At 43.1% G+C, this 27,022-nt stretch overlaps 1 protein-coding gene across 1 annotated transcript in view; it reads right to left on the bottom strand.

Annotated features, from left to right (window-relative positions):
• bmp6 (bone morphogenetic protein 6) overlaps positions 1-26,336 on the bottom strand; it is a 44,829-nt gene extending 18,493 nt beyond the window's left edge. Inside the window, exons 1-2 of the mRNA XM_034572383.1 lie at positions 25,425-26,336; positions 647-839 (exon numbers count right to left, since the gene is read on the bottom strand). Coding sequence (XP_034428274.1) covers positions 647-839; positions 25,425-25,833 — 602 coding nt within the window. The 5' untranslated portion in view covers positions 25,834-26,336. The remainder of the gene's footprint in view (positions 1-646; positions 840-25,424) is intronic.
• Between the last annotated feature and the right edge of the window lie 686 nt (positions 26,337-27,022).

Here is a 27,022-nt window from a genome sequence, read left to right as displayed (position 1 = left end):
GAGAGGCAACCTTTTTTAAAAACTACATGGCAGTAGAGCACATACCTCCAAGGCCCAACAGTCCTCTTAAGTTCAATCAAGCTGCACAACATTTCACACACTCATGGATATCAGTTCCCTAAATATGCCAGATTTTTTTAAATCAAGATCCATGAATTATTCCCTGAAAAAATTGTGAACATTTTGAAAAACATTTTGAAAAACTTTTCCCTGGGCCTTCCCCCAAGATTTGTGACAATACGTGCAGTAGCTTTTGCGTGACCTTTCTTACGAAACAAAACAAAAACAGACGGGGGAGAAAACATAACCTCCTTGGCGAAGGTGATCATAATCCCAAACTTCTTGTGTCCTGACAAAAGTCATGAGCTTGTTTTCATTAACTCCCTGTTTCTTGTTTGTACAAACCTACTGGACCCACCCAAGGGTGGATTAATGCACACGCATGTTGTCGCCCACGGCCAAGCTACGTCAAAGCCCACAAAACCTGATGATTTCACTCCAGTTTCCAGTGACGTACAAGTATGTGTATAAAATGATTTAGCGTAAATAAAATGATGACAAACTGTGATGCTGAGAATTGTGTGTGTGTGTGTGTGTGTGTGTGTGTGTGTGTGTGTGTGTGTGTGTGTGTGTGTGTGTGTGTTACCTGTCAGGGTGCTCCTTGACCACCTGGTAGACTTTGAGTAGGAAGGTGTCGTTGCGGAAGGTGCGGCTCACGCACTCCTTGTAGAGACGGAACTCCGCCGCGGTGACGGCCTCGCCCTCGGGGATCTGCGAGAGGTTGAACTTGAACTCCTTGTGGTGACGCCGCTGTGGGGAGAGCTCGCTGTCGTACTCCACTGTGGGATGAACACACACAAACACTGAGCGTCACAACATTATCCACAGAGAGAGAGTGAGAGAGAGAGAGAGAAACTACTTATTTACTCTCTCTGCATGATGTTATGAACTGTTATGCAAGTTTGCTCCTCTACAAGTTATCTAAATTTGATGCTTTTCCAATGGCTCCTCTCACATTCATGGTTCCTTCACTACAAAAAGGATGAAACTGCATATGTACAAACAGGGCTTCAGTCTAAAAATAGACAGTAGTGATTGATGAGTGGGTATTCTTTTCACACACTGCGCTGAGGTCAACCAAAGAAGCCTTTAAAACGATCACATGATTTATACTTAAGGTCTAATAGGTTTCATGGCTTCCTGTTTCCCTAAATAAACCCCTGTTATCATCAGTCCAAAGCAAAAGCCCATGATTTTTTCAGCGGCAGCGAACTTAAGAGACGCTGTGCGACCACTTCTGACAGAGTGAAATGACAAAAACCAACAGAAGTGTTCCCCTCTATGCTTTTAAGTGCAATATGCACCATAATGATACTGTGCTCTCAGGGGAATTGGTTTCTGTCCCAGCTAGAGGTTTTTCTCCCACGGCAAAGGGCCTTCAGAGTCAGAGTGTCGACGGACACACAGAACGCTGAAAAGGAAATGAATAGCGAGAGCCATGTTTAATGCAATTAAAAGGTCACATGCAGAAATATCCATGCACCAATTCAGCCAATAGATATAATAGACCATAAAATGTTTACCTCTGCCAAGGAGGTTATGTTTCCATTTTGTTTGTTTGTCTATTAGCGAGCAGGATTGTGCAAAAACTACAGAACAGATTACCACGTGACTTGGTGGAAGGATGCAATATGGGAAGAATTCATGGTATTTTGGTGCAGATCTGGATAAATGAGCAGATCCAGAAAAATTGTTTTACTTTCTCTGCAGCAGTAGCCGTGCATGTACGTGCAGGAAGGTCACTCTCACTCGCAATGAGGGGGGACTGTCTGCGTGGAGGGTAAAAACTTAATGGATGGTAGTGCAAGTGAGCATGCAGGTATACAATGCAGCAAAGGAGCAAACACTTAGAGATTTCTTGTGTTATCATCCGAAAATAATAATTGGAAACACTTCTTTGTCATGTCGAGAAAGGGCATTAGCCTTCGTGGAGGTGTGCACAGAGTCCCCTTCTAGTTTCATGTTTGTTGGTCAGCCACATCTTTCTGTATTTTGTTATCTGGTTAAATTTCCTTCCTGATAAACATAATGACCAAATGTCTAACTAGTCTGGTACCGCTTAAATCAACAAATACGATAAGCCTATAGATAAGCAGACTGTTAATCTGTGAGTGTGTGTCCTAATGAGAACAAGATCCAAACACAAAACAACTGCAAACACCCCAACAAGCATGCCAGGCCAGTAGTTTTACAAGTACACAGAGATACACATAAACCGCAGTTTTTGAAAACGTGCCCTTTGAACAGGAGGAAAAAGATAATTTAGCAATTTCCGCACCAGTGTGGACAGGGTGTGAGACAAAGGCAGCAGATATCTGAGATACTGAAAAAAGTAAAGTAGTGATCTATCAGGACAATATATTTATAAAACATTTCATTTTATTTTGAAGATTTATTCAGATACGTTTACAGCCCAAACCTGAGGTAACTAAAATTGAGTTTTGTTCCTCAGCCAGGCTTGTTAAAAACCTCTGGTAATTTTATGATGTGGGGACCAACCCAAAATGGACCAATGACACATTTTATTCCCTGAGTCATAGCCGAAAAGAAAATTGTGTTGATGTGGGAACACTAGAACCAATCAGACTCTCCCAAAAGTGCCGGCCCCACCTTGTACCCACACTTAAGAAGGTCAGAGCTGCCCTTATCCCCCAGACTTTTCCAAACTGTATACACACTGAACCTATATGTAACAAAGACTGCTGTGCGGAGGAGGCAGGGAAAGACATGACATTCGTCGCATTACTGAGGGAATTCAAAATGTGTGTGTGTGCATGCGTGCGTGTGCGTGCGTGTGTGCTGTGATTTGGTCAAAACAACTGGTGATGATTGCAGGTTCTCAGTTCTCAGCCAGTTCTGCCTCTTTGTTCTTCAAACACTTTCCACTGAAGCAAAGGAAACCACCTATAGCGGAGGACATGTTATTCACATCAGCCTCACTGTGACTTCTATCAGACGCGACAGTGACCATTTCATCATCTCGCTCCACGAGCCGCCCACACACACACACACACACACACACACGCGCGCAGATGTCGCAGTGACTGGTCTGGTCTTGTGTTGAAGGGTAGATCGATCAGCTAAGCTTCTGTGAGTCGGTGTGTGTGTGTGTGTGTGTGTGTGTGGAGGCAGAGGTCATGGAACTCTAAATGACTTTACAACGCTCCCTTCAACACCCCCGAGCTCAAAGACCAACAGCTTTAAATTACATATTCCCTATATGGGAATCTACTGACTTTTTGGCACAAAAGATTCAGGAGGAGTTCCACATGTTTCAAATATTTATTACGTTTACTGTGTTGTGTGTTCATTGAAAAAAATCTCAGAGACCTTTACATAAAAGCTGAAATGCTGACTTTTGGATTTACCTTTGCTTAGAACAATGAGGCTGACGTGACAGTCATTTTCCCCACTAGACTGCCCGTTAGTACAATGGAGCATTAAGGCCATTGTGATGAATGAAATGATGGAGATTTCATAATCTAAGTAATATAAAAAGTCATGGTATTCCAAGAAATATGTTATTAAGAATAAAGTAATATTACGAGAATCAAGCTGTAATTGAAAGTCGTAATATTACAAGAATGAGGTCATAATCTAATAAAAATAAAGCCCTACTTGAAAATAAAATGTTATGTTAAGATGTAATTTAATAAGGATAAAGTCATAATGTTATAGAAACTGTCGTAGTTGAAAATTAAGTCATAATGTAATGGAAAATATTTCATAATGCTACAACAATAAAGTCGTATTTAAGAATATATATATAATAGTGTCATCATAGAAGTCTTAATTAAATGAGAACTAAGTTTTAATTGAGAAGAAAGTAGTAATATTACGAGCATAAAGTTAAGTTAAGTAAGTCATTTAATGAGATGAAAGTCTCATAAAATTATAATGTTTTTCTCAGAATCTCTTTTCTCTCGAAGTTGCCCTAATAGTTTGTCACACTTCTGTACTGTCTGTATAATGTTGTATAAATGCAGCCATTGCATTCCTCTTCGTCACAGACGTTTTTATTTGTGTAGCCACCACACAAAGTTAAAACTGTGTCTGTTTCAAACACACACACACACACACACACACACACACACACACACACACACACACACACACACACACACACACACAATCTGGGAGTTGTCCAGTGTCACCACAGTCTTCCTGTTCCAGTTCCAGTGAGGTAACAAGGCTGTAAACAGCCTGGTCCCAGAATTCAACTGGCATCGTCTAATACCTTGCATTTCTTGAAAAGAAATGGTACAAATCCTCATAGAATCATACTAGTGGACTGAAAGAGATTCTGGCTGAGGAGAGAAATGTTTTCACTGAGGTGAAAAATGTATTCACTCAGGTTTTTAATGAAATCCACAGAATATGTCTTTCAACACAAGAGCTCGTTTTACAACTCACTGGCCGGTTCAAGTAAAAAATCAACCAGTTTTTATCCTCTCTGACAAGGGAGTCGCTTCGAACAACCAGATGAGGACAAACAATTACTGTAATACTGTGAAATCTGAAGAAAGCCACAGTCTGACAGTCTGAGGCCGGAGAGCCGCACTAGGAAGGATTCCAGCTACGTCTCTGCATCATCAGCTTGAAGTTCAATTGAAAGGTTTAGTATCTTTAATCAAAGGGAAGTCTTTACACAGGGAGCATAAACACTGTGCTAATCCACCATGATGTGAGCTTTGAGATAGGAACAACCACAAGGGAAAGGGTTTTTACTGTGTGTTCAGACGGTTTGTTCAAGTCTTTGAGTGCCCAGACGGAGCCCTGACCTGAACCCAAACCCGAATATGGGTTAAGATGACCAGAGCAGATGAATAAAAACTGTCACAGAGGAAGATAGAGGGGCCGAAGAGAAGGAACTGGAGGTAGAAAGGGAAAGACATGTCACGATGAGAGGAAGACAGATGGAGACAGAGACAGAGAGAGTGATATCTATGCTCTCATAGGAGTTATTCTTTCATTTAGCATACACAGAACATATGCTGTTCTGTCCCTGCAGCCACCAAACAAGCTTTCACATGTGTTTGTATGGTCCTTTTATTCACAGACTGTACATGCTGAGTGGTTGTTAGTCTATACACAAAGTCCTGCTTTATAATGTAGTTTTGTGGATATGAAAGAATGATTTGGAGGGGCTATACATACCCTGTGCATGCACTGTATATAGGCAAATATATATATATATATATATATATATATATATATATATATATACACTATATAAGCTATCATTGTCATTGCTTCATTGCATTTCTCTCTCTCTCTCTCTCTCTCTCTCTCTCTCTCTCTCTCACTCTCTATCTTTCTGCCTCTCTCACACAAACACAAAGTGATTATTGGCAGCACCAGGTCAAATGGCCTTTCAAACATCCATAAAGTTTTTACCGTCCTCTGCAGGCTGGCAGGATTCTGTATGCAGGCTGGACATCTACCCTCCAGATCATTAACCAGATCAGCAACCTTTTCATCATCTCTTATTAAATACTATACTTGCTGAACAATATACAAAGTCAAATGCAATTATATAAAGAAAACCAAATCAGTGCCCCGACAAACCATTCTGCAGACATGAAACTTAAGCTTTTCATTGACTGAGAGACATGCCCCTTTAAGAGGCAAAGCAAGGACAAAGGTGCTGAGAGAAAGATAAGTGAGTGAAAGTTAGAGCCAGCAGGCTGCATGTGCTGAGGCTGGATGAGTGCACAAACAGGCAAGAAAAATAGAAGAGGAGTCTGACAGTGATTGATAATCGCAACCTCTGGATTACCAATAAAATAAGAGAAATCGATAAATAAATTGTGGGGATGCGACGGCAGACTTTGGAGGTAGGATGGAAAAGTAAGAATAAGAGCAGAGCAGAGAGCAGGATGAAAGCTATAAGTAGAAGAAGGAAGGAAGGAAGGAAGACAGACAAATTCAAATCTTGGACGTGAAGCAAAAAAAGCAGGAGAGGCCTGGCGGTGGTTGACTGGCTGGCTTGTATGTGGTCTGTGGTTAGTGGTCAGTGCTTTCGCTCACACTCCTGATGTCGTCCAACCAATCCCTCCGAGAGACAGCTGGCGAACGGCCGTCTCGCATCAAATCCCTCCTTCTTTCTGACACACGTACCACAACCGCAGAGCAAAACAACCAACAACCGCCTCGCCAAAATACATTTTCACCCTTCATCAACATTAAGTTGTTAAAATTAACTTAAGGGATCGTTATGGATGGTTTTCTCAAAAATAATGATGTCATCATATACTGTCCATTTTAAAGCAGAGGTTATTGAGGGCTTTTAGAAATGAACTTCTCCATTGTGGCGTTGTTGTCGTGTGACACATTCCACAAAATTTGAGAATTCGATTTCAAATAAAAATTGCGTATTCAATTCATTAATTCTATTATTTCTATTCTAATTTTATTCTTTCATTAAATCTTATTGATAAAATTATTGATAAATACATTTTTCGGTGTTAAGGTCTTTGCACAGCAGGTCCTTATTTTTCATATGCTTTTTTTGAAATTCATCATCTAACAAAAATGGTCACGCACAGAAACCTTGCACACTGCTTCTGATTTATTTTTATTACGTATTCATTCTGAAAATGTGCAGTCGAGAAGTGAGGATGATTTTGTGGTTCATCAGGAACAAGGAGAATTGAATCTTCTGATCGGGGAGCTGTGAAATGATCCTGTTCGAAATGTATTCCCGGATGTCAGTGGTCCAGTTTGAGAGCACATGTGAAAAAGAAGAAAAACTCAAACCAACAAACAAACAAACGAAAATAAAGAAATAAAACCGAACTGAAGGAAACATCAATATTGGACGACCCCCTGCAAAACCCAAGTTTAAATTCATCGCCAACATTTTCTTTTTCGCAGTATGAGCTCATGGAAACTACAGTAAGGTTAATATCAGGGAGAGACCATGGGTGTGCTGAATAAAAAAAATCCCTAATGTTAAATGCAGGTTTGTGACAGGAGGTGAACCCTAATCTGCCGCTGCACGAAAAGTCAGACATGCTTACACAGCCGACCCACACGCCACCGCGATCTCCACGGCCCTATTTTTCCAGAAGCCACTTCCTCATCAATCTTTTTACCTCCCTGCTCTATCTCATAATGCACACAAGCCCAGGGTTTACTCTGCCTCTTCCTCTTCATCCGAACAGGAAAGAGTGGATGTTGACATTTGGTTTTGCGAGATGGGTTAAACGCCCGCGCTCGGGTTTACTGTCACCGTAGCAGGCATTTCATTTTTTCCTCTCAGTGTCTCCTGGAAGAAATGGGATGATTGCTGCACTACTGAAGAAAAAGGAACCAGTGACCCTGTTGAACCACCATGACAGCAAGACGCCAGTGGAGCTGAAAAAACAAGAGCTTTCTCTGCTGCGCAGCAAACATTCCTGTACCTTCTCTATAACCACTCTGCGTGGGGGTTTTATGCATAAAGCATGCCAAAAACTGAATTCCAAAGACCCTCGTAAAAAAAAATCTCTGCTTTCTAATTAAATCTGTAATTTAGACGCTATGAAACAGAGACTAAATTAAAGCGAATGAGGGAAATGAAAGGCAATAAAAAAAGGAGACATTTTCACCAACACCTCTCAATTTAACTTTTGCGCACCAAGAAGCTGTCAACATTGTTAAAGACTTTGCAGATGTCGATTAACAAAAAAACAGCTCTGGATGTGAAAGGCATGAGAAGAATCCGTGTTTATGTAATTACGGTCTGTAATCGGTCTGGTTTTTCTCTCTTGATGGTTTTCTGAGGATAGGTCAGAAACGTCCATGTCTTCTATTTATTGTTAATTCATCTGAAGTCCCATCTCATTAAGGGTTTGGCCTTTCCGGAAAATGTCGGTCCCGATTCGTCACCGACTGTCACTATTTCACCAAGAGAGAAAAACATCTGGAAATGTTCATTCTGTAATCAACGGTCTTTAGTAAAAAGACTCAAGACAGATTCTACGTTTCAACCTTTTTAACCTTTTGCATTGATGTAGTGAAGAAAGATGGGTACAGCTGTTGATCTTGGCAAAACAGATGGATACTGGCAGGTTATAGTGCTCACACACACACACACACGCACGCACACACACACAAGGTGTTGCCACTATGCTCAGCTGCTACCAGGAGCTGTTTCTGCCTTCTGCTTAGTGTTTTTTGGCTCTTTGTAATCCGGCAGCTGGAAGGGTAGCTCCTGGGGTCAAGGTACAGACGAAGGTGCTTGTGTAGTCTACTGGGAGTCATCATTAGCAATGTGTGTGTGTGTGTGTGTGTGTGTGTGTGTGTGTGTGTGTGTGTGTGTGTGTGTGTGTGTGTGTGTGTGTGTGTATGTGTGTGTGTGTGTGCTGCTGACATGCACTGAACATAAACTGTCACTCCTGCCAGTGGCCCTTGGCTGGTCCTGTGGTGCTCAGTGTGTCGGCTTTGATGCTGGGTCAGGGGAGAAGATCAGAGCACAGGATGACTCACACACACACACACACGCACGCACACACACACACACACACACACACACACACACACACACACACAGAAAAATCCACAGGCACAGATGTAAAAGTCAAAGCAAAGAATTAAACTTCACACATTCACGAGAGAAGATGTGCACAGTAGGGCTCACACACACGTTGTGATGCTTCGTGATGCAAACACAGTCCCAGAGGTCAGTGGAGCGTCAGTCCACAGCGACACTGGTCAATTTGCTCACTGTCAGGTCCCATTAGCAAACAGGGAACAGAAGCCGACAGCTCTACTGTGTGTGTTCAGCAGAAATCCGTGGAGTGATTTTTTACTGTCACGTGTTCCTGACACACAGCTAGGAAAACACGGGTTTGCAAAGACAGTCATAATTCACGTTAAAGTAACAATGGACAACAGTTTTAGATAAGAACGAAATGTCTGTGATTTAATGTGCAGACTCTTCAGAGTGTATCTCTTCAGGGAAAATTCCTCTGGTGCACAGGAAGTGTGTTTAATGTTTCCAGCAGGTTTATTATGATAAATACAAGAAGACCCTGGTACTTAGCATGAAGAGTAAGAAAGAGCGCCACATAGTGACAATAAACAACATCATCAGCATCATCAGATCAGATCGTCTAGCAGATACAGAAATGCAACTTTAGCGGTGGTGGAGGAAGCTCTCAAACAATCTATTTGAGTAGGAGTACAAATAAATGGATATATATGTACTCAAGTAACAGTTAAAATACCACATTCACTTTAATACTAGAGTAAAAGTGAGTAAGTACTTGCTTTTAAATATACTTAAAGTAAAAGTTTCCCACTTCCTCTCTCATTATTGACCACTTTTAAGTGAAAAGTACCCGAAAATCAATCTATTTAAGTAAAGATACATGAAAAAATTTACTTATGTACAGTAATGAAGTAATGGTACTTTGTTACATTCCACCACAGGACTTCAGTTTGATCAGTTATGTAGAAATTCAAGATCCAAGCATCCAAGCACTTTGTATTTCAGATGTGGCGACTAGATCACAGGAGCTCTTAATATGCAAAGAAGTAACACGTTTACTAGCACAGATAGACCAAACATTGGTGTCAGAGTACACGGACTGCTCCACCGCTGTTTGAGAACAAATACCACACGAAAGCTGGGCTCAGTCTACAGTCTCCGTGGGAATCGGAGGAGAAATCTGATCTGGGACCTGGATCAGCACTGACGTTCAGCACCAAATGATCTGATAGTGGCCGCAGAGTCATCGGGGCCATGTTTGATATTTCAGATTAAAAACGGTATGATTCCATCAGTACTTTCCAAGCGGAACTGGGGAGGAGAAGATGGAGCCAAGTGCAAAGTACAGATGAGTTGGAGGAGAGGATTGTTGCTGTGTGTTGACGATAAAAATCTCACCTTGAGTTCTTGTGAAGAACACACATGTTGAACCTGTCTACTCAACCTTTCTCTTTCTCTCTGGTTTTGTATCAAGCAGTATAACGTACTGCACCAGACTCCACCGTGTTTGTTTTGTTTGCACCTTCATCCTCACGAGATCACGTCAGAGAGGTGACGTGAGGTGGTGTGTCGATAATCTCAACAATATCCTGTTGTGTGTGATGTGCCATTATTTTCAAATATTTATAGTGTGTGCATATTTGAAATGAGAAAGAACATCTGCAAAGTTCCCCTCTTGTGCGTGATGCAACCTGATTTCAAACTCGGTCAGGATTTTAAAACTCCTGTAGTCTGAGCCCAGCTTAACAAGGGGCTTCCTCAGAGTGTAGAATTCAGGCTGTATTTTCTCCTTCAGCACACAGACACACATGAACCAATGGCCTGGATATCCAGCCTGCTCTTCTTCCACTACCTCCCACAGGTTACGATACATAATGATCTCACTGGACAGGCATCCCCACGACCAAAGGCCCCATTTGAACCATATAATCACATTTTTCATCCTCCATATAATGCCTGAAAAACCATTTGGCCTCTTCTAAATACCCATCCAAAACCATGACAGATAATGTGCGACGCACTGTCCCAGGCGCACACAAGCACGCACAAACTCAGGCGCATCCAAAGAGGTGGAGCATTTGAGTTTTGTTTCCACCACCCTGAGCTCCATCACCACTGAGCTGCATTCCATACCAGATGATAAAATGAGGTCTGGATACACATCTATCTTTTGTCATTTTCAGATTTTTAGCCAGTGTGCAATGTGTGTGGGTTTCTGAGTGTGTGTGTGTGTCTAACCTTGGGGGCGGATAATTTGCTGTAATTGCACCCCTACTGGGGCTTTGCTAACAGATAGATACCCATGGAATGGCTGTTGTACTGTGTAGTATCAGTATTTGCCATCGATGGACTGACAGCTGAGTGGTAGCAGTCATCAGCTTGTCCTCCAGGTAGCTGGATATGTCATACCTGTGTGTCAAGAGGAGATTTTATTCTAGCTACTGTTTCCAAGGATTAAGATGTGGACCCACTAACTCAGCTCAGACATTTAAACACCAAGTATGTTAATGTCCGTGTTTTGACCCTTTTCTCTTCCATACAGGAATGTACGGTACCATAATGTAACACAAGGGTTGGTAACATATAATGTATTTTATTAACACAGCATAAAGATATGTCATGTGAGGTTGATGTAACGTAACATAAGATATGGTAGCATGACGTTATAAGGACAGGCAAGGTTGCATAAGGGAATGTAGCCTAAATTCTAGATCGCCACCTGGTGGCTGCTTGCAGTATAGGTCATAAACCTTGCCTATTCTATGTTAGTGGATGGGACAGTAGTACTGGTGGTAGTATAAATACTAAAAAGTATTTTAAAGAAAGATTAAAATCAGCATTAGATTTTGAGTATGAGTTGAGGTTCAGGATTTGAGTTAAGGATCAGGTGCCCAGTTCACAATAATGATTATGGAATCATTGCTTGAGGGATTAGATATACTGGTTTTATATGTTTACGAATTAAAAAAATTGCAAGTCCGGCAGGCTCCTGCATTCTAATCCTTAGGTAGCAAATACACCATTTGTTTGATTTCATGCTCTCATGTTACAACTGCAACAAATTGGGTCAGTTGTAGGAGTGTAGGAGAAGAGCCATGTTTGTTCACAAGTGTTTAAAACCAATAAATGTACAACACATGTCTGTCTGACCACTTACAGATCTAAATTACATGAATGTCCGGCTGTGATTTCACCCAAGGCCCCTTTAAAAACAAGTGTTTGTTTCATTGGACACCATTCGAGCCAACGAGCTGTCAACAGAAGACGGTGACACGTCTTTTTCACATTTATAAGGACATGCCATGAAATCAGGATGGAAATGAGCTGTTAAATAAGCAACGCAGCCATTCCCCTTTTTCCACTTTATGGGATGTCCATAAAAATGTGATTCTGGAGTAGCAGTAGCAGCTGTCACAACAGCCTCTGGTCAGGCGAATAGTGGCGTACATTATAAATACTTCACTTTGAATTAAGTCAGTGGTCTTAAAACAAGATGTGGTCTTGTGGATGGATTCAAATCCTCCACGGACAGAATACTCTTTACAATCCTTCAGCATCAGACAAAAGTTAAGATTGAGTCCTTCTATGTCGGTCACATAATGGTCCACACGAGTCCATTTTGTTCCTCCACCGACATCTTGTTCTCTTTGGGGGCTGCAGATTTTGGCAGAAAAAAAATGACTGGCTTTTTCATTTAGACATGAAACAAGAAAATAAACACAACCAAACACTGCGGTCATAAACAAAACCAATGACACCAAACACTTGCTGCATAACGTATGTGGCTAACGTCAACAATCCTACAACAGAGTCATTAATCTCACAGCACACTAGAAGATACAGTACATTGTTTAGAGCGGGTCAGATTGTCATGATTTGCTGTCCCACGGTTCTCATGTGATACGGGGGGAAACCTTTGGATGACCAGTAGAGGAGAGCTCGTCTGGGTCTGTCACTCTGCTAAAGAAGTGTTGAACTGTCAGTCAAAAAGTCATAAAATCCTCAGAGTTGTACCCAACAAAAATAGAACATTTAAAGAGGATCATCAAAGATCAATTTTTATTGACCTTTCAGCCTCCTCAATACCTACATATTTTGCTGTATCATTATTTCCTGGTTACTTTACAGATAGCTATTTGTGTCCCTGCCTGTGCCTTGATTTGTCAACCCACCAGGACGTCACCCATTGGTTTGTGAACTTTAGAGGTCTTGAGTTTGGCATTATGTCCAGCGCCATCTTGGTTTTTTAAAACCAAAAGTTACCATATTTTGAGGAGCAGGGTTGGAGCCTGACTGAGAGCTCGATAACACTGCACGCCTACCTACACCTGTGACCTACACCCATTGGACGGTACTAGCTGTCAATCCCACAATGGATATCGTGCTTTATCACATTCAAATGAAAATTGTGTTGTATTGAAGAAGACTTGAAACTATCGATTGAGACAGTTAATTCCTTAGGACTGACGTTGACAAATGAGAAGTAGGGTAGTTTTATCATAGACTTCAAAAGAAAATGTGTACTTCCTAATGCAACTACTGGTCATTTCAGAGAATGCAGGTGTCAGGTACTTTTGCATTGGCTTCACTTTCTGGACTACGAGTCTGACTACATTTTTACTAACAGCCTTGTTATTTTTATACTGACGCTCTTTAAAACTGTCTCAGAGGAAAAGGCTTTTGGAGAAATCAGAAGTTACAGGCTGTTTGTTCAGAGGCTAAAATCTGTTTTTTTACTTCTGGTGACTGTGATTAGTCTTCAAATATCATAAAAGTCGTGTTAATCTTTTTGCACAAATCATATAAGTACGATAAACTTGTTGGGTTTTTTGTTGAGGGAACCCTGAAAATGCTAAAGTCCAGGTTGGTTGACAAATATACATCCCTGCAGCACGCTGGAACTCTAGGGTTGCTTGAGTCCTCCTGCAGCAGCCTCAGGTTGGGCAAACACACAGCCTCCCTTTGCTGTGTGTTTGCCCATTCTCCCGCCCCATTCAATGATTGCACTGTCCTATGAATAACGGCAAAAATGGCTTGAAATAAAAAAGAAACCTGTGGTTAATGTCTGCTTTTGGGCAGCAGGTGTGCATGTCAGCGTGTGTATACGTGTTAGTCTGGACTCGGCTGGTCTGGTCCCAGATTTAGAGGAGGAAGCCGGTGTCAGGGCCAAGAGATGGATCTCTCCTGAGGGATCCGATAAATAAGGAAAAAATATCTTTGAAAAAGGGAAACGCAGCTGTTGCCAAAGGAGAAGTCAAAATATTGGTGGCTTTGCATTCCACAGCGGCAAGGTGGGCCAGCTCGCTCTGAGATGCTGTTTGAGCCTCGATTTTCCCCTCGTTCCCACAATTAACATCTCAGTTTCTCTTCCATCTCCACATCTCGGCACATCCTTTCCTCTCTACCTCCCTATCCTCACCTCTCCATCAGACTTCACATGTGGACAGTTGAGCCTCAGTGGGATTCCCTTTGGAAAGTCGACGGTGACCACAATGTGTTTCACTGGCTTAGAGTAAGAACATACGATCCAGTGTAGCCCGGCTTCAATCTTCCCCCTGGGCTGAAATATATGTTAGACCCACTGCTTGTTTTACACACAGGCACAGCTCCAACAATAGCGGCGGTAACCAGATACCTGCATATTGAAAAACAGGTGGAGGAAAATCATAAGAAAAATAATCAATGTTCCTAATAATACATCTGTCGGTAAGGTCAACACAGCACTGGTGAGATGAAAGCGTAGAGGAATTTGGCTTTCTTCATGTTGGGTTTTTCGCTGAAAGCTAGAATAACCACAACTTCAAAATGTTTTTTTTTTCAGTATGGTGACCTCGAGTGGGAACTTGTTTGCTAAACCTACAAAAACACTGCATTAACGGAGGAAATTGGTGTTGAAATCCATTAGAATGTTTTCTCATTTAGGGATTTTAACATCTCTTTGTCACTAAAGATTCAAATAAAATAGTTAACACTGCCTTTGTGTCCATCAGATTATGCCACAAACCATATATAAAGATGGACGACGTGGCAGCTCCCCAAAACTCAAGCCGAACTAAGTGAGGCAGTCATGCCGGCCAGGAAGAGGTGATTTCAAAATAAAACAAGAAACACAAAAAATAAAACAAGACCAATGATATACCCACAGGAGCAGGGCGGGACATAACCACACACCCTCTAAAAGGGACGGTTTTCAGGTGTCCCTCGAAAAATAAAACTTAAAAGTCCGAGCCAAGCAGGGCAGGTGGAGGGTATCCACAAGCCGGGAAGTCGTAGAGCAGACTGGGGGGGTGAAGACTTCGATAGTTCAAGATCTTCAATGCAATGTAACATTTACAGTAAATAAATGGATGGATGTTCACATCCTAATTGCTGAAACGTGAATCTCACGGCACTTGGGACAAGTTATTCTGGACCACAGCTGACCAATAGGTGAGTTTTCCATTTGGAGCTAATGTAGCAGATAACAAGGAAAACCTATGAAAGAGACTATTCTCATTGATCCTATAACCTGAATGAAGTTATTCATGGGATGAATGTCAGAGTTACATTCCTCTGAGAGTGTACACAACACCAGCTGAGCTTAGACAGCAGCTACTCTCACACGGTTTATTCCGCACATCTGTGTGTATAAATATCTGTTCTGTTCATACCAACCATCACACAACGTTCATAACAAAGACACTGGCAAAGAGAAGCATGTACAAAGCTGAGGAATATGAGGCTTCCTGTAGGAAAAGGAGTCATATTGGACTCTTAAACATTCGCTCAGATAAGGCCTCCAGGCGGCTGGTCTGCCTGGAGGTGTGGAAAGGAAGCAGTGGGCAGAGTTTCCCCTGCACATCCTTAGTGATAAGATCCTTTTATCCAGAACAGCACACGTCACCAGGAGTGGAGACATTTTTGTTTTGGGTGGTCTCACTGGCAGTCATCCCCGAAACCTCTGGACATATTAGTGTGACGTAGTTCCAACTGGGATAAGAGCACCACGATCTTATTTTAATGACAGCTGACTATCATACATCTCAATTTTCTTGTTAAGTTCTGTTGATGATATCTCCTCCTTGTGTTTCTTTCATCACCCTATATTTCTTTTTTTGGTTTGAGGCCTAAATTGTCTCTGTCTGTGTTCCACAACTTTTTTTCCAAACAATGATGTATTGAAGGAAAATAGTACAAATTTAAATCCAGTTATATGAATCGAAATACTTGGTCCAGGCCAATATAACTGTTAGTTGAATTATGAAATATTTTTATGATTTTAATCTGACATATATATTAGTCTCTGATGAAAACATAATGCATCTTGCGTCTCTTCCTCCGTCTCCTCGTCTTACTTTTCTCATCTCTCTTCCTCCGTGCCTGCCTCCATCCCTCCCATCCCATACTGTTTTCCTGAGTATCATGTTTGGAAAGTCAGCCCGTGGGTCAGCCGAGGGCTTGTAAATTTGTCAGCAGCAGCGCGGTTGAAAGGGAGGCTACTCGCTCGGGAGGGTCAGGGAGCGCATCGGCTCTCACACTGGGCCTTTTCTCTCACCGTGAGACCTCTGGTTGTTTCAGGCACGTCCTCTTTGGAGACACGACCAGCCAGGGAAAGTTCGAGGGGCTGAGGGTTGGCGGCTTTTCTCTGTGACGCCATGGAGACTTCTTGTATAACAAGGTAGGAGTACCTCGCCAGCTGACAAGTATATTTCAAGTATGCACCGATTATCAGCGCAGACACGCATAAGTCAAGTCTCACGTCTGTATTTGTGTACGGAATGAATGAGTGACTACATCCATTCCTTAACCCTTGACCCAGGCCTGAAAGAAAAACTCCACCCTAACACACTTGTCATTGTTAAATAAACATCTATTCATTGACGGTTACACAAAGAGGTGAAATTCAAGAGCCACCCACTCACTGAAACGGATTTTTACTTTTTTAACTATTTGGAAACATTCTGAAGGAGCTAGCAGACCTGGGAACATTCATTAAACCTGTTTACATGGACTGATATAAGATAATAGTCAGACAAGTGGAGAGTGGAGTATTGTGACCTTAGTCACATTATGTAGATATGTATATGTCTTAATCACATTATAATGGCTTATGGGAGTTTTCAAAGCATTTTGCGACTTCCACATACAGAAGTTATCAACTGCTTAACGGCACATGACCTGAGTTCAAGTGTGAACAATTAGTAGGACACAATTTTGACGTTGAGTCATAATCACACTATGCTCTGTAACATGTAAACAGGAACATGTAGGGAATATTCTATTAGCAACTCATGTAAACATCATAGAAATATTCAGAATAAGGTCAAAAGTCAGAATATTGTAGTCATTGATCACCACAGCGATGACAGGGAGCAGCATGAATCATCCAATCCAAACAAACAGAAAAAGACAAAAGACAAGTTGAGCATCATACAATCAACCAATAACAAACAGGTCAATTTATTCTTACACAGGCAGTTAATGGAACGATAGGTAGAATTGATAAAACACATTATATATCATATATTACATATTCAAAACCTGTCAGGGACTGCAGATGAAAAAGAGGCTGTATGACTGAATCTGGTAAATACACATGATAGTATTCATGTTAATGTGCATAGGAAAGGAAAGGAAATGAAGGGGGGGGAAATGTTAGTAAACGAGGAACGAAAGAGGAAAGGAAAAGACGGAGGAAGGAGAAAAATTAAAGACAGAAAGACTTTGGCCCATCAGGTTTGGTGAGTGGTATATTTGTCATAATTAGTGCATTTATTCTTGAGGTGGCTCGTTCTTGACCTTCGACCTCTGACCACTTATCGATTACTAATCAGTTCATCTTTGAAGGTTTGGGCTAAATTTGATGCAATTCCCTCAAGACGGTCCTGAGATTACAATAACGAGAATGGGACGGAAGCACAGTCTTACTGACGGACCTCTGGTCACAACACGGTGGCATTAAAATGTATTCTGGCCTGAGGAATCTCCATTTCTCCTCAGGCACGTACATGGTAGGGTCTGAATCCAGGAACCCTCAAGCTTCCCTCAGGTTGTGCCTTTTTGTCTTTCTTTTCTTCCCTCCTTTCTCTCACTTCTTCTTTTTATTTGAAGAGAGATAAATCCCAGCAGGCTTGCCAATTGCATCGCAGAAGAATGTGACAGCAGGAATGTTTACCGTGACTTTTACGCCATTCCTGTCAGCCATGGTCATCTCCATTACCAGAGCGAGCAAATGACTGGGTCATTATGATAATTAATGGAGTTTACTGGGCACACAAGGACATGCCGAGTCCGAGTTCAGCGGTTCATAGGTTCACAACCTCTTTTAACACCAGGGCAGGCCGTAAATTCCACAGACATACCGACCAGTGTTTACAAAAAGGTTGGCCTCCTGCGTTGTGTAACCTGACATTAAATGTATCATCATGAAAGCATCTAAGGCTGCAGACCTAAAACAATGTTGCTGTTACCACTGTAACCATGACAGCACATCAACCAGCGCTGTACTCATAAGGATTACACAAATTACGATGGAGACCGAAAATGTTAAGTTAATTATGTTTCACATCAACAGTTTGTGTTTATTCAGTTTGCACTAATGCCACCTGTTCCTACTTCCTCTGTGTGTGTGTGTGTGTGTGTGTGTGTGTGTGTGTGTGTGTGTGTGTGTGTGTGTGTGTGTGTGTGTGTGTGTGTGTGTGTGTGTGTGTGCAATCAAACTTCACCTAGGGCGGTTGTGGCTCAGGAGGGAGAGCGTGTTGCCTTCATCTGTCCTTGGACAAGATACTGGACCTCAAAATGCAGAAGTTGTGCCATCAGTATTGTTATGTATTGTCTTGTATTGTACTGGAATTTGTCATTAAAACTATTAAAATAAACTGCTATATGAGGGGGGTCAATTTAATATTCACCCCAAACCCCCTGACAGAAACCAAAATGCAAATATTAATATTGATGAACAAGAAAAGCCATACACATAGAAGAAGCCAGCGAAGATGTCAACTTGACAATGAGATTCGAGAGCTTTTGGTGATAAGGGCCAATGCCAGTGATTTGCTGTAAACAAGAACACTGTGCTCTCCATATCAGAGTTTAAATGTCATGTCCTGAAGGCACCACCCCTCACCTGGATGTTCTGGAAATGTTCCTGTTGTTTTGAACGTGTCTAAAACAATACTATAATCAACATGTTTGTAACAGGGTCTATGGCTCAACATACAGTATATACTCCTTCAGGAGTTCAGAGCCTGTTTCTGATCAGCTGCCTCTTGTTGCACAGCATGTAGTCAAGACTCCTGAGGTTTTTACGATGCACTTTGAAATCGAGTACATGCGGTGAGATGAAATAGAGCAATAGTGTGTGGCGTGGCAAAACAAAAAAAAGTGCAGAGACAGAACAGGGCAGGAGAAAAAACTACAGATGTGAGAGAAGACGGTGCAGCTCTGCCCCGTCCTAACCCCGACGTTCTGCAGAGCCAACAGAGCGAATCCCCCCCCCCCCGCCTGCACCCAGAGGTGATAAGTGGGAGTATCGGGTCCTAATCAGATGTTCCGCCAGGGTTATGGTCCACTGCCCATCGCCTCCCCTATCGACGTATCGTCACACTCATCCATCTCACGCCACTATGATTCCTAAGAGGAATGAAGATGGTGGACGGGAGAACAAGCGAAGACAGAGATAAAAAAAAAAAAAAAACCTGTCAAGAAATGTAATCTCTGTACTTAGGCTCCAATCTCAGCCGCCATCTCGTCAAGTCAGACAGCTATGGCTTGAGAGGGCAAGATATGATCAGAGTGGATGGGCTGATGGGTGGAGGAATGATATTGTGTGCATAGTGGGATGTTAGAGCGGGGGGGTGTGACGGAGATGACTGAGGTGTAAATGAATTGGGTGGATTTAAATGGTAATTCGCCGACCAAGCGTGTGTGTACATCTACATCGATGTAAACACCCATACTTGTGGGTCACTTGCACTACTTATTGAGGACAATACAGTTAGGAGTCACTTGTCAATTGTAAGGCCTGTGGCAAGAAGTCACACAGACAATAGAGACGTCCAGTAACACCTCGTCTTTTATGACAGACATAAAGACTGGAAAAGACATAATCTGGTTAACCGGATATGTTTTCCCCATCAACCCCTGTTTGTTTCTCGAGGCCGCTGTATGTTTTGCCAGGGAGCTTGACAACCAATACAATCCAAACACGAGAAAAGGGAAGCACTTTAAAACACTGTAACTCAATAAGGAGAATTATTTGTATATCTTGGGCCATTCTTGAACGTTGTTGCGAGTTCGAGTGAACTCGCTGCGGCAGTGAAATATCTGATCCCATAAACAGACGAGAACAGACCTTTGTAGTTTGTTAATGTCATTTTTTTTTCTCACCGTCGCGAGTCTCCAAGTTTCTGTCCCTGAAAAGATCCTTTGCTCAGCTTCAGCATATCTTGAATTCCTCGCTAAACTGCTGGCTAATGCTGTTTATGGTATACTCTGAGGTGTAGTGACGGGTGGTCCTCTTGTTCTGGTTTCTGAGGCTTTACAGGAAATAGTTCAAGATGGATTTGTGAATTTATTTGTTCAAATTTCATGCTGAAACTCTCTCCTGCATCAAACAATTGACTCTTTGATTTAATACGACTCATTGCTTGATCATACCGGGGCTTTGGGACATGTTTTGCTGCAAAGAAAGCGGCTTATCCAGGCTTAGGCACTCAGAAATGCAACCAGGCATCTTAAGACCAAGAAAAATACATTTAAAGGGCCCTTCGATTCAGAGGGAGCCCAGGGACGACTGAACCCAACTAATCTCCTGAAAACCCACTTCTTAGAGCTCTCTGGCTTGTTTGCCTTCAGAGTGTGGGAGGTAGGTTGACTGTTGAGGTAAGAGAGCTCGTGACAGCTGAGCTAGAGCCATATGAGAAAAAGAAAATGAGGAAAGTCACGGTGGCAGACAAGTAGACAAAAGACTCCAATGACTTTTTATATTTGAGGTAGAGGAGGCAGGCATGATTTAAGTTTCCAGACACTGAAACAGCTTTGAAATGACGTGCTATGATGAACGTAAACAGCCAGAAAAAATTCCAGGTGTAAATGCAACCGGGGTGTCAAGTTAAAATATCTTCTCATAGCTCATGTCCCCTGTCACGTTAGCAACTGAGGTGACCCTGAAATTACACTGATATTTCCCACCCTTCTCCTAGTTAAATATGAATGACCTCAATGATCTGCATTGGCCCTGGACCTTCTCATCCAGACCAGCCCCGTGAACTTTTCACCACTACAGCAAGCGAACCAACGGCACCACGAGCAGCGCTGTCAAAGTGGGCCAACAATGCATCCCTGGGCAAAGAAATGGCTCCTCAAGCGCTCCACAGAGCAACCGGCTATGGTATGACAATTTTGACCCGCATGACATCAGCTCATTCACAGGGAATGAGAAGCGTCACTATCCAATGGTCTAGATTGCCAGTCCGACGATGTGCATTGGTGAGAGAAGGATGCAAACGCCTGTGAGGACGAGGAAAACATATTTGCCTATAGTCCTTCTCAGTAAATCTTAATCTAAACTGCAGAGAGGCGAGAGGAGAGAGGCGGGGGGGCACCCTGAACAGGTCTCCAGCTTATTGCACGGCCAACACACAGAGACAGACAACCATTGACACTCACATTCAACCCTACAGTCACTTTAGAGTCTACAGTATACCTAATCCCATACCCACCAACGCATGGGGAGAAAATGCAAACTCCACGGAGAAGGACCTGGGATTTGAACCAGGAACCTTCTTGCTGTGAAGCGACAGTGCTAACCACTGTCCACTGGGGTAAAACCACCTACTTGATTGGAATTGCACTAGCCCTGGCTATTTTAGCAGTAGCCAAGGAAAATAAAGACACATAGGATAAAATTTGATTTGTGATACATATATGAGGCAAAGTGTGAACAAAATGAAACTCATCTGGATTTAATCTGCCCTTTAGTTTGGTGGGCAGGGTCAAGCTCACCTGTTAATCATGAGAGATTTATTCAAGTCAAACAAGAATGACTCTAAAACCACAGAAAACATTTTCCTGGGTTATTATGGGATCTTTCCTCTGCTAAAACCCAGCAAACAAACAGAAAAGGACAGAAGAGCAAACAGGCGCTCTGAGCCCCTGAGTGGCCCCTGAGTGGCCCCTGTACACCTGTCGATCTGCCTGGCACGGCAGAGCTAGAGCGAAGCCAACTCATCACAGTTAAATGCAGATGACACAGGTACAACGTTGGGAGATCCCGTTCGGTGACCCGTGAAACCGAAACCATTCCTGAGCATCCTTTCCTCACCGCAACCACAAGCTAACAGCTCGAACCATAAAAACCAGACCTGATCAGAATAGCGAAAATTCTCCCTCTGGCTATAACAGTTCTCACAGTGAAGCTTTGGATATTTGTACAGCAACACGTCTCTGCTCGTTCATTTACAGAGCACTGACCGCTTGGATTTGTTTTCCACCGAGATGCAGCTTAAAATATTGGGTTACAATTTGGGTTAGGATCTCCCCTTACTTAATATATGACCTTGTAAAAAGGGATAATCAATAAGTGAAAAGTAAAAAGATGAGCTTCTCCCTTTTCTACAAATGACGTCTCTTTCAAAATAAAAAAATAAAAAACTGGACTTTAAACACCACACTGACTATTCAGGATTTCGCTTAAGTTTGTTTTTAAAGTGTCACTTCACCTCCAGCTCTGAGCCCATTATCTAAAGTAGTGGGCAGGGGACTGAGGAGGTGAGGGAGGCGATGCTCGATGTGAGACCAACATTTGCAGGCCATTAAAAAGTGCGACACAGAATCGCAAGGCACCTCTGCTGCAGAGAGCTCTTTAGAAGTGGAGGACTTTCCCCCTCCAGAATCCCCCGAAGTGGGCATTACTGTGGTGGAGGACCACGGTGGTCCCGAGCCACATCAGCTCGAGACGTTGGATCCAGATCAGTTATGCTCAAAGCCGGATCTCTCAGAGCCGAGGCCATGCAAGTGGGAGAGAGAGCAGCGGCAGAAGGTTATTTGTTAGAGTGCTTATAGCTCACGTTTTGATTGTTGTCGAAGTTGTCAAACTATATAATTGCATAACAGAAAATGTCCAATAGATCAAGAGCGACACAGCCAGGTGTGTTTGTGGGCACTTCAGGGAATGTGTCATGTTCAACCCCAAAAAGATTATTTTTTTATATAAATGTGGTAAAGAATGTGATATTAAAACCAGGATTAATGTGTTTCATCACAGTACAGTCATATTATTTATTATTTTACAACACATTTAAGTGTCCAGCATCACTAATGATAGTTTTCTATATTAAAAGTAAAATTTTGGAGTTGCTGGATGTTGTGCTCAGAGTCAGTGTGTCTCTCAGAGCCACAAAAAAAAAAAAATCTACATACAACAAGTGGGAACAAGCCCCTAAACTATAGTTAACAGTAACTGTTGCCATTACTCGAGTTCACCACTGTGCATTACAGGACATGTTGGAAGCTGCAGCGTGTCACACAGCGTGAGTCATACGGCACCGCGGTGACACTCCACCTCTGTGGAAAGGGGCAGCAGGGCGTCCGCGAGGCAGTGATGAACGTGCTATTCTGGGAATGAAGATGAAAAAGGAGCTGGAAAGTATGCTTCTGGTCCTGCGTCCTTCTTTTTTTTTTCCACTGGATGATTCTGAACAAGTGATGAAAGCAAAGCCGAACAGATGACGGAGCAAGAGGTCTACATGAATCATGCAGATAGGTGGATGGGGTGAGGGGGTGAAGAGGCACAAGGTTCGGAGAGCGAGCACTTGAGACTGGATGTAACGCAGGGGCTCTTAAATCTGTCCGTGTCCCGGGAGAGCACCCTGAGAAAAGGAGCTCTCTATCTGTGCTACTGCTGCAGCTGGCTGTGAAAGACATCAGCTCAGGCCAACGTTTAAATCACTGTCACCACTTTATTTGCTATAGGTCACTTTAAAGTTTGCGATCCTGCGTCAACATGTACAGAGAATCTGCTCGTGCAAAGAGGTGAATCATTTTTTAAACCAGATCGCCAGTGGAGTAAGAGCGGGCTTCCCTCTGATTCGATTTGACAAACAGGGAAGGTGCTTTCTCATGACTAAGTCTGTCGGTTAATCTTACCCAATGTTTTTCCAATTGTTTCGGACAGCTTGTTTGGCCTCCTTTCATTTATCTTGATTCTGATTTCTACTTCGGCCACACATGATATCCACATTTTTAGGCCGCTTTCTAAACAAGGAGGACCACCCAAGAGTGTTTCAGGCATCTTTCTACTCTTAACATCCTGGGTTCCTGCACACAAACTGCTGCGATGGAGCAAGAGACACATTAAAAACTAATTGGACGGCGATGACACACGGTAGTCGCACAAGGCCTTATTCGCAAAGCAGATGGAAAGCCTTGGCCTGGTCCTACATTAATTACAATCACATTCGGGGAGGAAGCCATTCCTCCTGCAGGGAGGCGGTTAGGACTCCGTGTACAGCTGGAAGAGATGGCAACCTAATCCCCCCGGCCGCCACAGAAATCTGAGGGAATCGTCAAAAGATGCACAGGACGTGATTAATCAAAGTGGAGGGCCAGATGTGCAACATCACAGGAGTATAAACCCCAAACTGACACAGAAACCACAGACACACAAACACCACGCCATCGCCATCACACTCCCCCAGAGGGAAGCCGACAGAGGGGATTCAGATGCTTGAGGCCAGATCTTCAAGCACCTTCTGTCTGAATATCTGCTTTCATCACTGCACGTTGCAACACCAACACCCGGAGGACCGATAACTGGAGAAGCCCGGTCACTCCAACCTGACTCTCCTTCTCATATGTGGCACTGAGTGACTATTAAATGGTTTATAAAGGTGAGGAGTAAAACACATCAGAGGACTTCCTGTCTCAAGAGCAGAAGAAGAAACATGAGACCTCATACTTCAATGACACATTCCCACATGTTCTCATGACAATGGCCTCAGCTCCCAAGATGGATGACTATCAATCTGGATTTAAGCCTCCTTGTCCAGCAGCCCCTGACTCTGTTTATCTTCAGGCGCTCTGTTTAGACTCTCCCAGTAAACACACGGAGCTGCTAATGGAAGGAAGAGGCTTTTTTTTTTGCTTTTCATGTTCCCAACTCGTTTAAGTGTCGCTCTTCATCGTCACTGGAGCTAATTAAAAGATGGCACTTCCTCGGGTGAAACGCAAACAATGCGACGCAGAGTTTTTACGCACAGAAACCGCAGCTTGACGCATGGAGGTCAGCGGCAGGAATAGCAGGCTTTTATATTCAAATAAATACCAGCGGTGGTGGTTGGTGGTTTGTGCTGAGGATATAAGTCTATTTTTCTCACACTAAAGACATAAATCATGGAGCATATTGCGCTGCAAAAAAAGTGACCACATGAATTTCACTCCTATAAATGAGCTGGGCTGTGCCAATGCGCGGAGAGAGGACGTGTGACAATAAATAACTCGGAAACAAAACGAACCTCGCAGTTTTTCTAACCCACAGAGCAGATAAGGAAGTTATTTGACCTCTCACAAGGAGCTACTTCTTGAACCAACACTGCACGTGCGTAATAGACGTGTTGTGCGCTATAGTTGTCTGGTGTGTGCGTAAACACGGATCCAGATGGGGGAAATGATCCCATTTCAAGATAAGCACGAGGCCATATTCATGCGTAATTCAAAAATATATGTATATATTAATAATAATACCCCGATAAAGTTGACATAATTTCGTCAAATCCGTCAGACAAAGTTTAGAGGAGTTTCCACTTCGCTCTTGTTCCCAACACCTGTTCACGTTTCGGCTCAAACACCACTGAGATTTTCCACTTCGCATGAAACTGGAACCCACCTCACAGAAGAATAAATCTCTTACCTAAATTGACGAAGCTCATCACCATGTCCGCGTCATTCAGAAAGGCAGTTTCTTGATAGGTGGCCAGATGAGGGCTCTGCGTCGACCGCGCGGACTGATACCGCTCCAGCATGCCCTCCACCTGGCTCTTCTCGTCGCTGGAGATCGTGTTGTACAAGTCCAACATGAAAAGCGGAGCGGAGTTGTACTTCCCGTGCGACAGATGCGGTCTCGGTCGCTGCGGCAGCCCGAGGATGGACAGGATCTCCTTCTGCATCTCCCGCTTCTCGTGCGTCCGCAGCCGCCGGTGGATGAACCCCGGGTGCACCTCGCTGTTCCCATCCAGCGAATAATTACTCCCCGCCACCGGGAACATGCAGTGATACGCGCTCCACCACAATCCGATCAGGGCGAGCCAGCAGCTGGTCATGGTGCTGTCCTTGCTGTCCCCGCTGAGACCTCTCTCCGGAGTCCCGAGTGTGTCTGACTCGACTGATCCAAACCCGAAATGAGCGTAATGGTGAATAAAAGTCCGTCCAAAGCTGTTATCCGTCCCAGCCACAGATCAGAAGTGTGGAAAGAGCTGCGTGTCAAGCCATTTGAAAAGCTTCCTAAAGCCAAATGCGCACAGGAGGGTCGGTGCTGCTTTCATTTCTGATTCCCGTAGCGCGCTGCCGTGGTGCTTCAGGATAAAGTGCACCATGTGAAAGTGTGGAGAGCGCCCGGGGGGGAAGTCGGTCAAAACACACCGTTTGATACGAAGTTCACCAGTAAAAGAATAACGACTCCTCTGAAATGGGCCATTTTACGCAAAGAGCTCTCCAAGCGAAGCGATTATCCAAAATTGCGCACCGCCTTCTGAAAGCTGAACTGGTCTCAATCACAGCCACCTTCTCCTGCAGGCTGCGTGTGACGGTCTAACAGGAATCAGCAGGTTGCAGTTCATATGTGTGTGTGCGCGTGTGCGTCTGTGTTTGCCTCTACGTGTGTGCGCGCACATAAACCGCCCCCTCCGCGCGTATTTAACCAGAGGTGGAGCTCTTTTGGCTTCAGGGGCGACTTCAACATCATATTTCCCGTCAATTCTAATAAACACGTCAGTTTAAGTCTTCGCGTTTGTATTGGACATAATGTGCATGTTGCTTTATCTCACGTTTTATGTGATACGACTCCATCGGAGCCTTGTTTTGATATTTTGGCCAAATCCAAATAGTAATGTTGATGTAGAATTCTAAAAAATGTAGTCTAATAATGTTTGGACCTCTGTGCTTCATGTACTATCTTATCACCCGACTATATAGAATAACGAGCACTCACATGAAGTTGACTCGTCCTCCGCTCATGCAGAATAAATGTCCAGTTGAGGCACGACCCCTGACGATGGAGTGGGAAACAGCAAGCAGCGACAGAACCAGAGGAGATCTGATCCGACTGAATACACTGAAAATAGCCCCAGGTAATCAGATTACCTGTTTGACTAAAACAGTGAAAAGGTTAAAGAAGGTACATGATCAGGCTGCGCCATCATTGTCCTTGTAGATGTGGACAAATCTCATGAGTAAAATGCCTTGTAACGTAGGCTGTACCACACTTCTCCATGCTAACATATTTCTAACATT

The sequence above is a fragment of the Hippoglossus hippoglossus genome, chromosome 20 (genome assembly GCF_009819705.1).
Source record: "Hippoglossus hippoglossus isolate fHipHip1 chromosome 20, fHipHip1.pri, whole genome shotgun sequence".
Classification (NCBI taxonomy): domain Eukaryota; kingdom Metazoa; phylum Chordata; class Actinopteri; order Pleuronectiformes; family Pleuronectidae; genus Hippoglossus; species Hippoglossus hippoglossus.
This window is presented reverse-complemented; position numbering and strand designations above follow the sequence as displayed.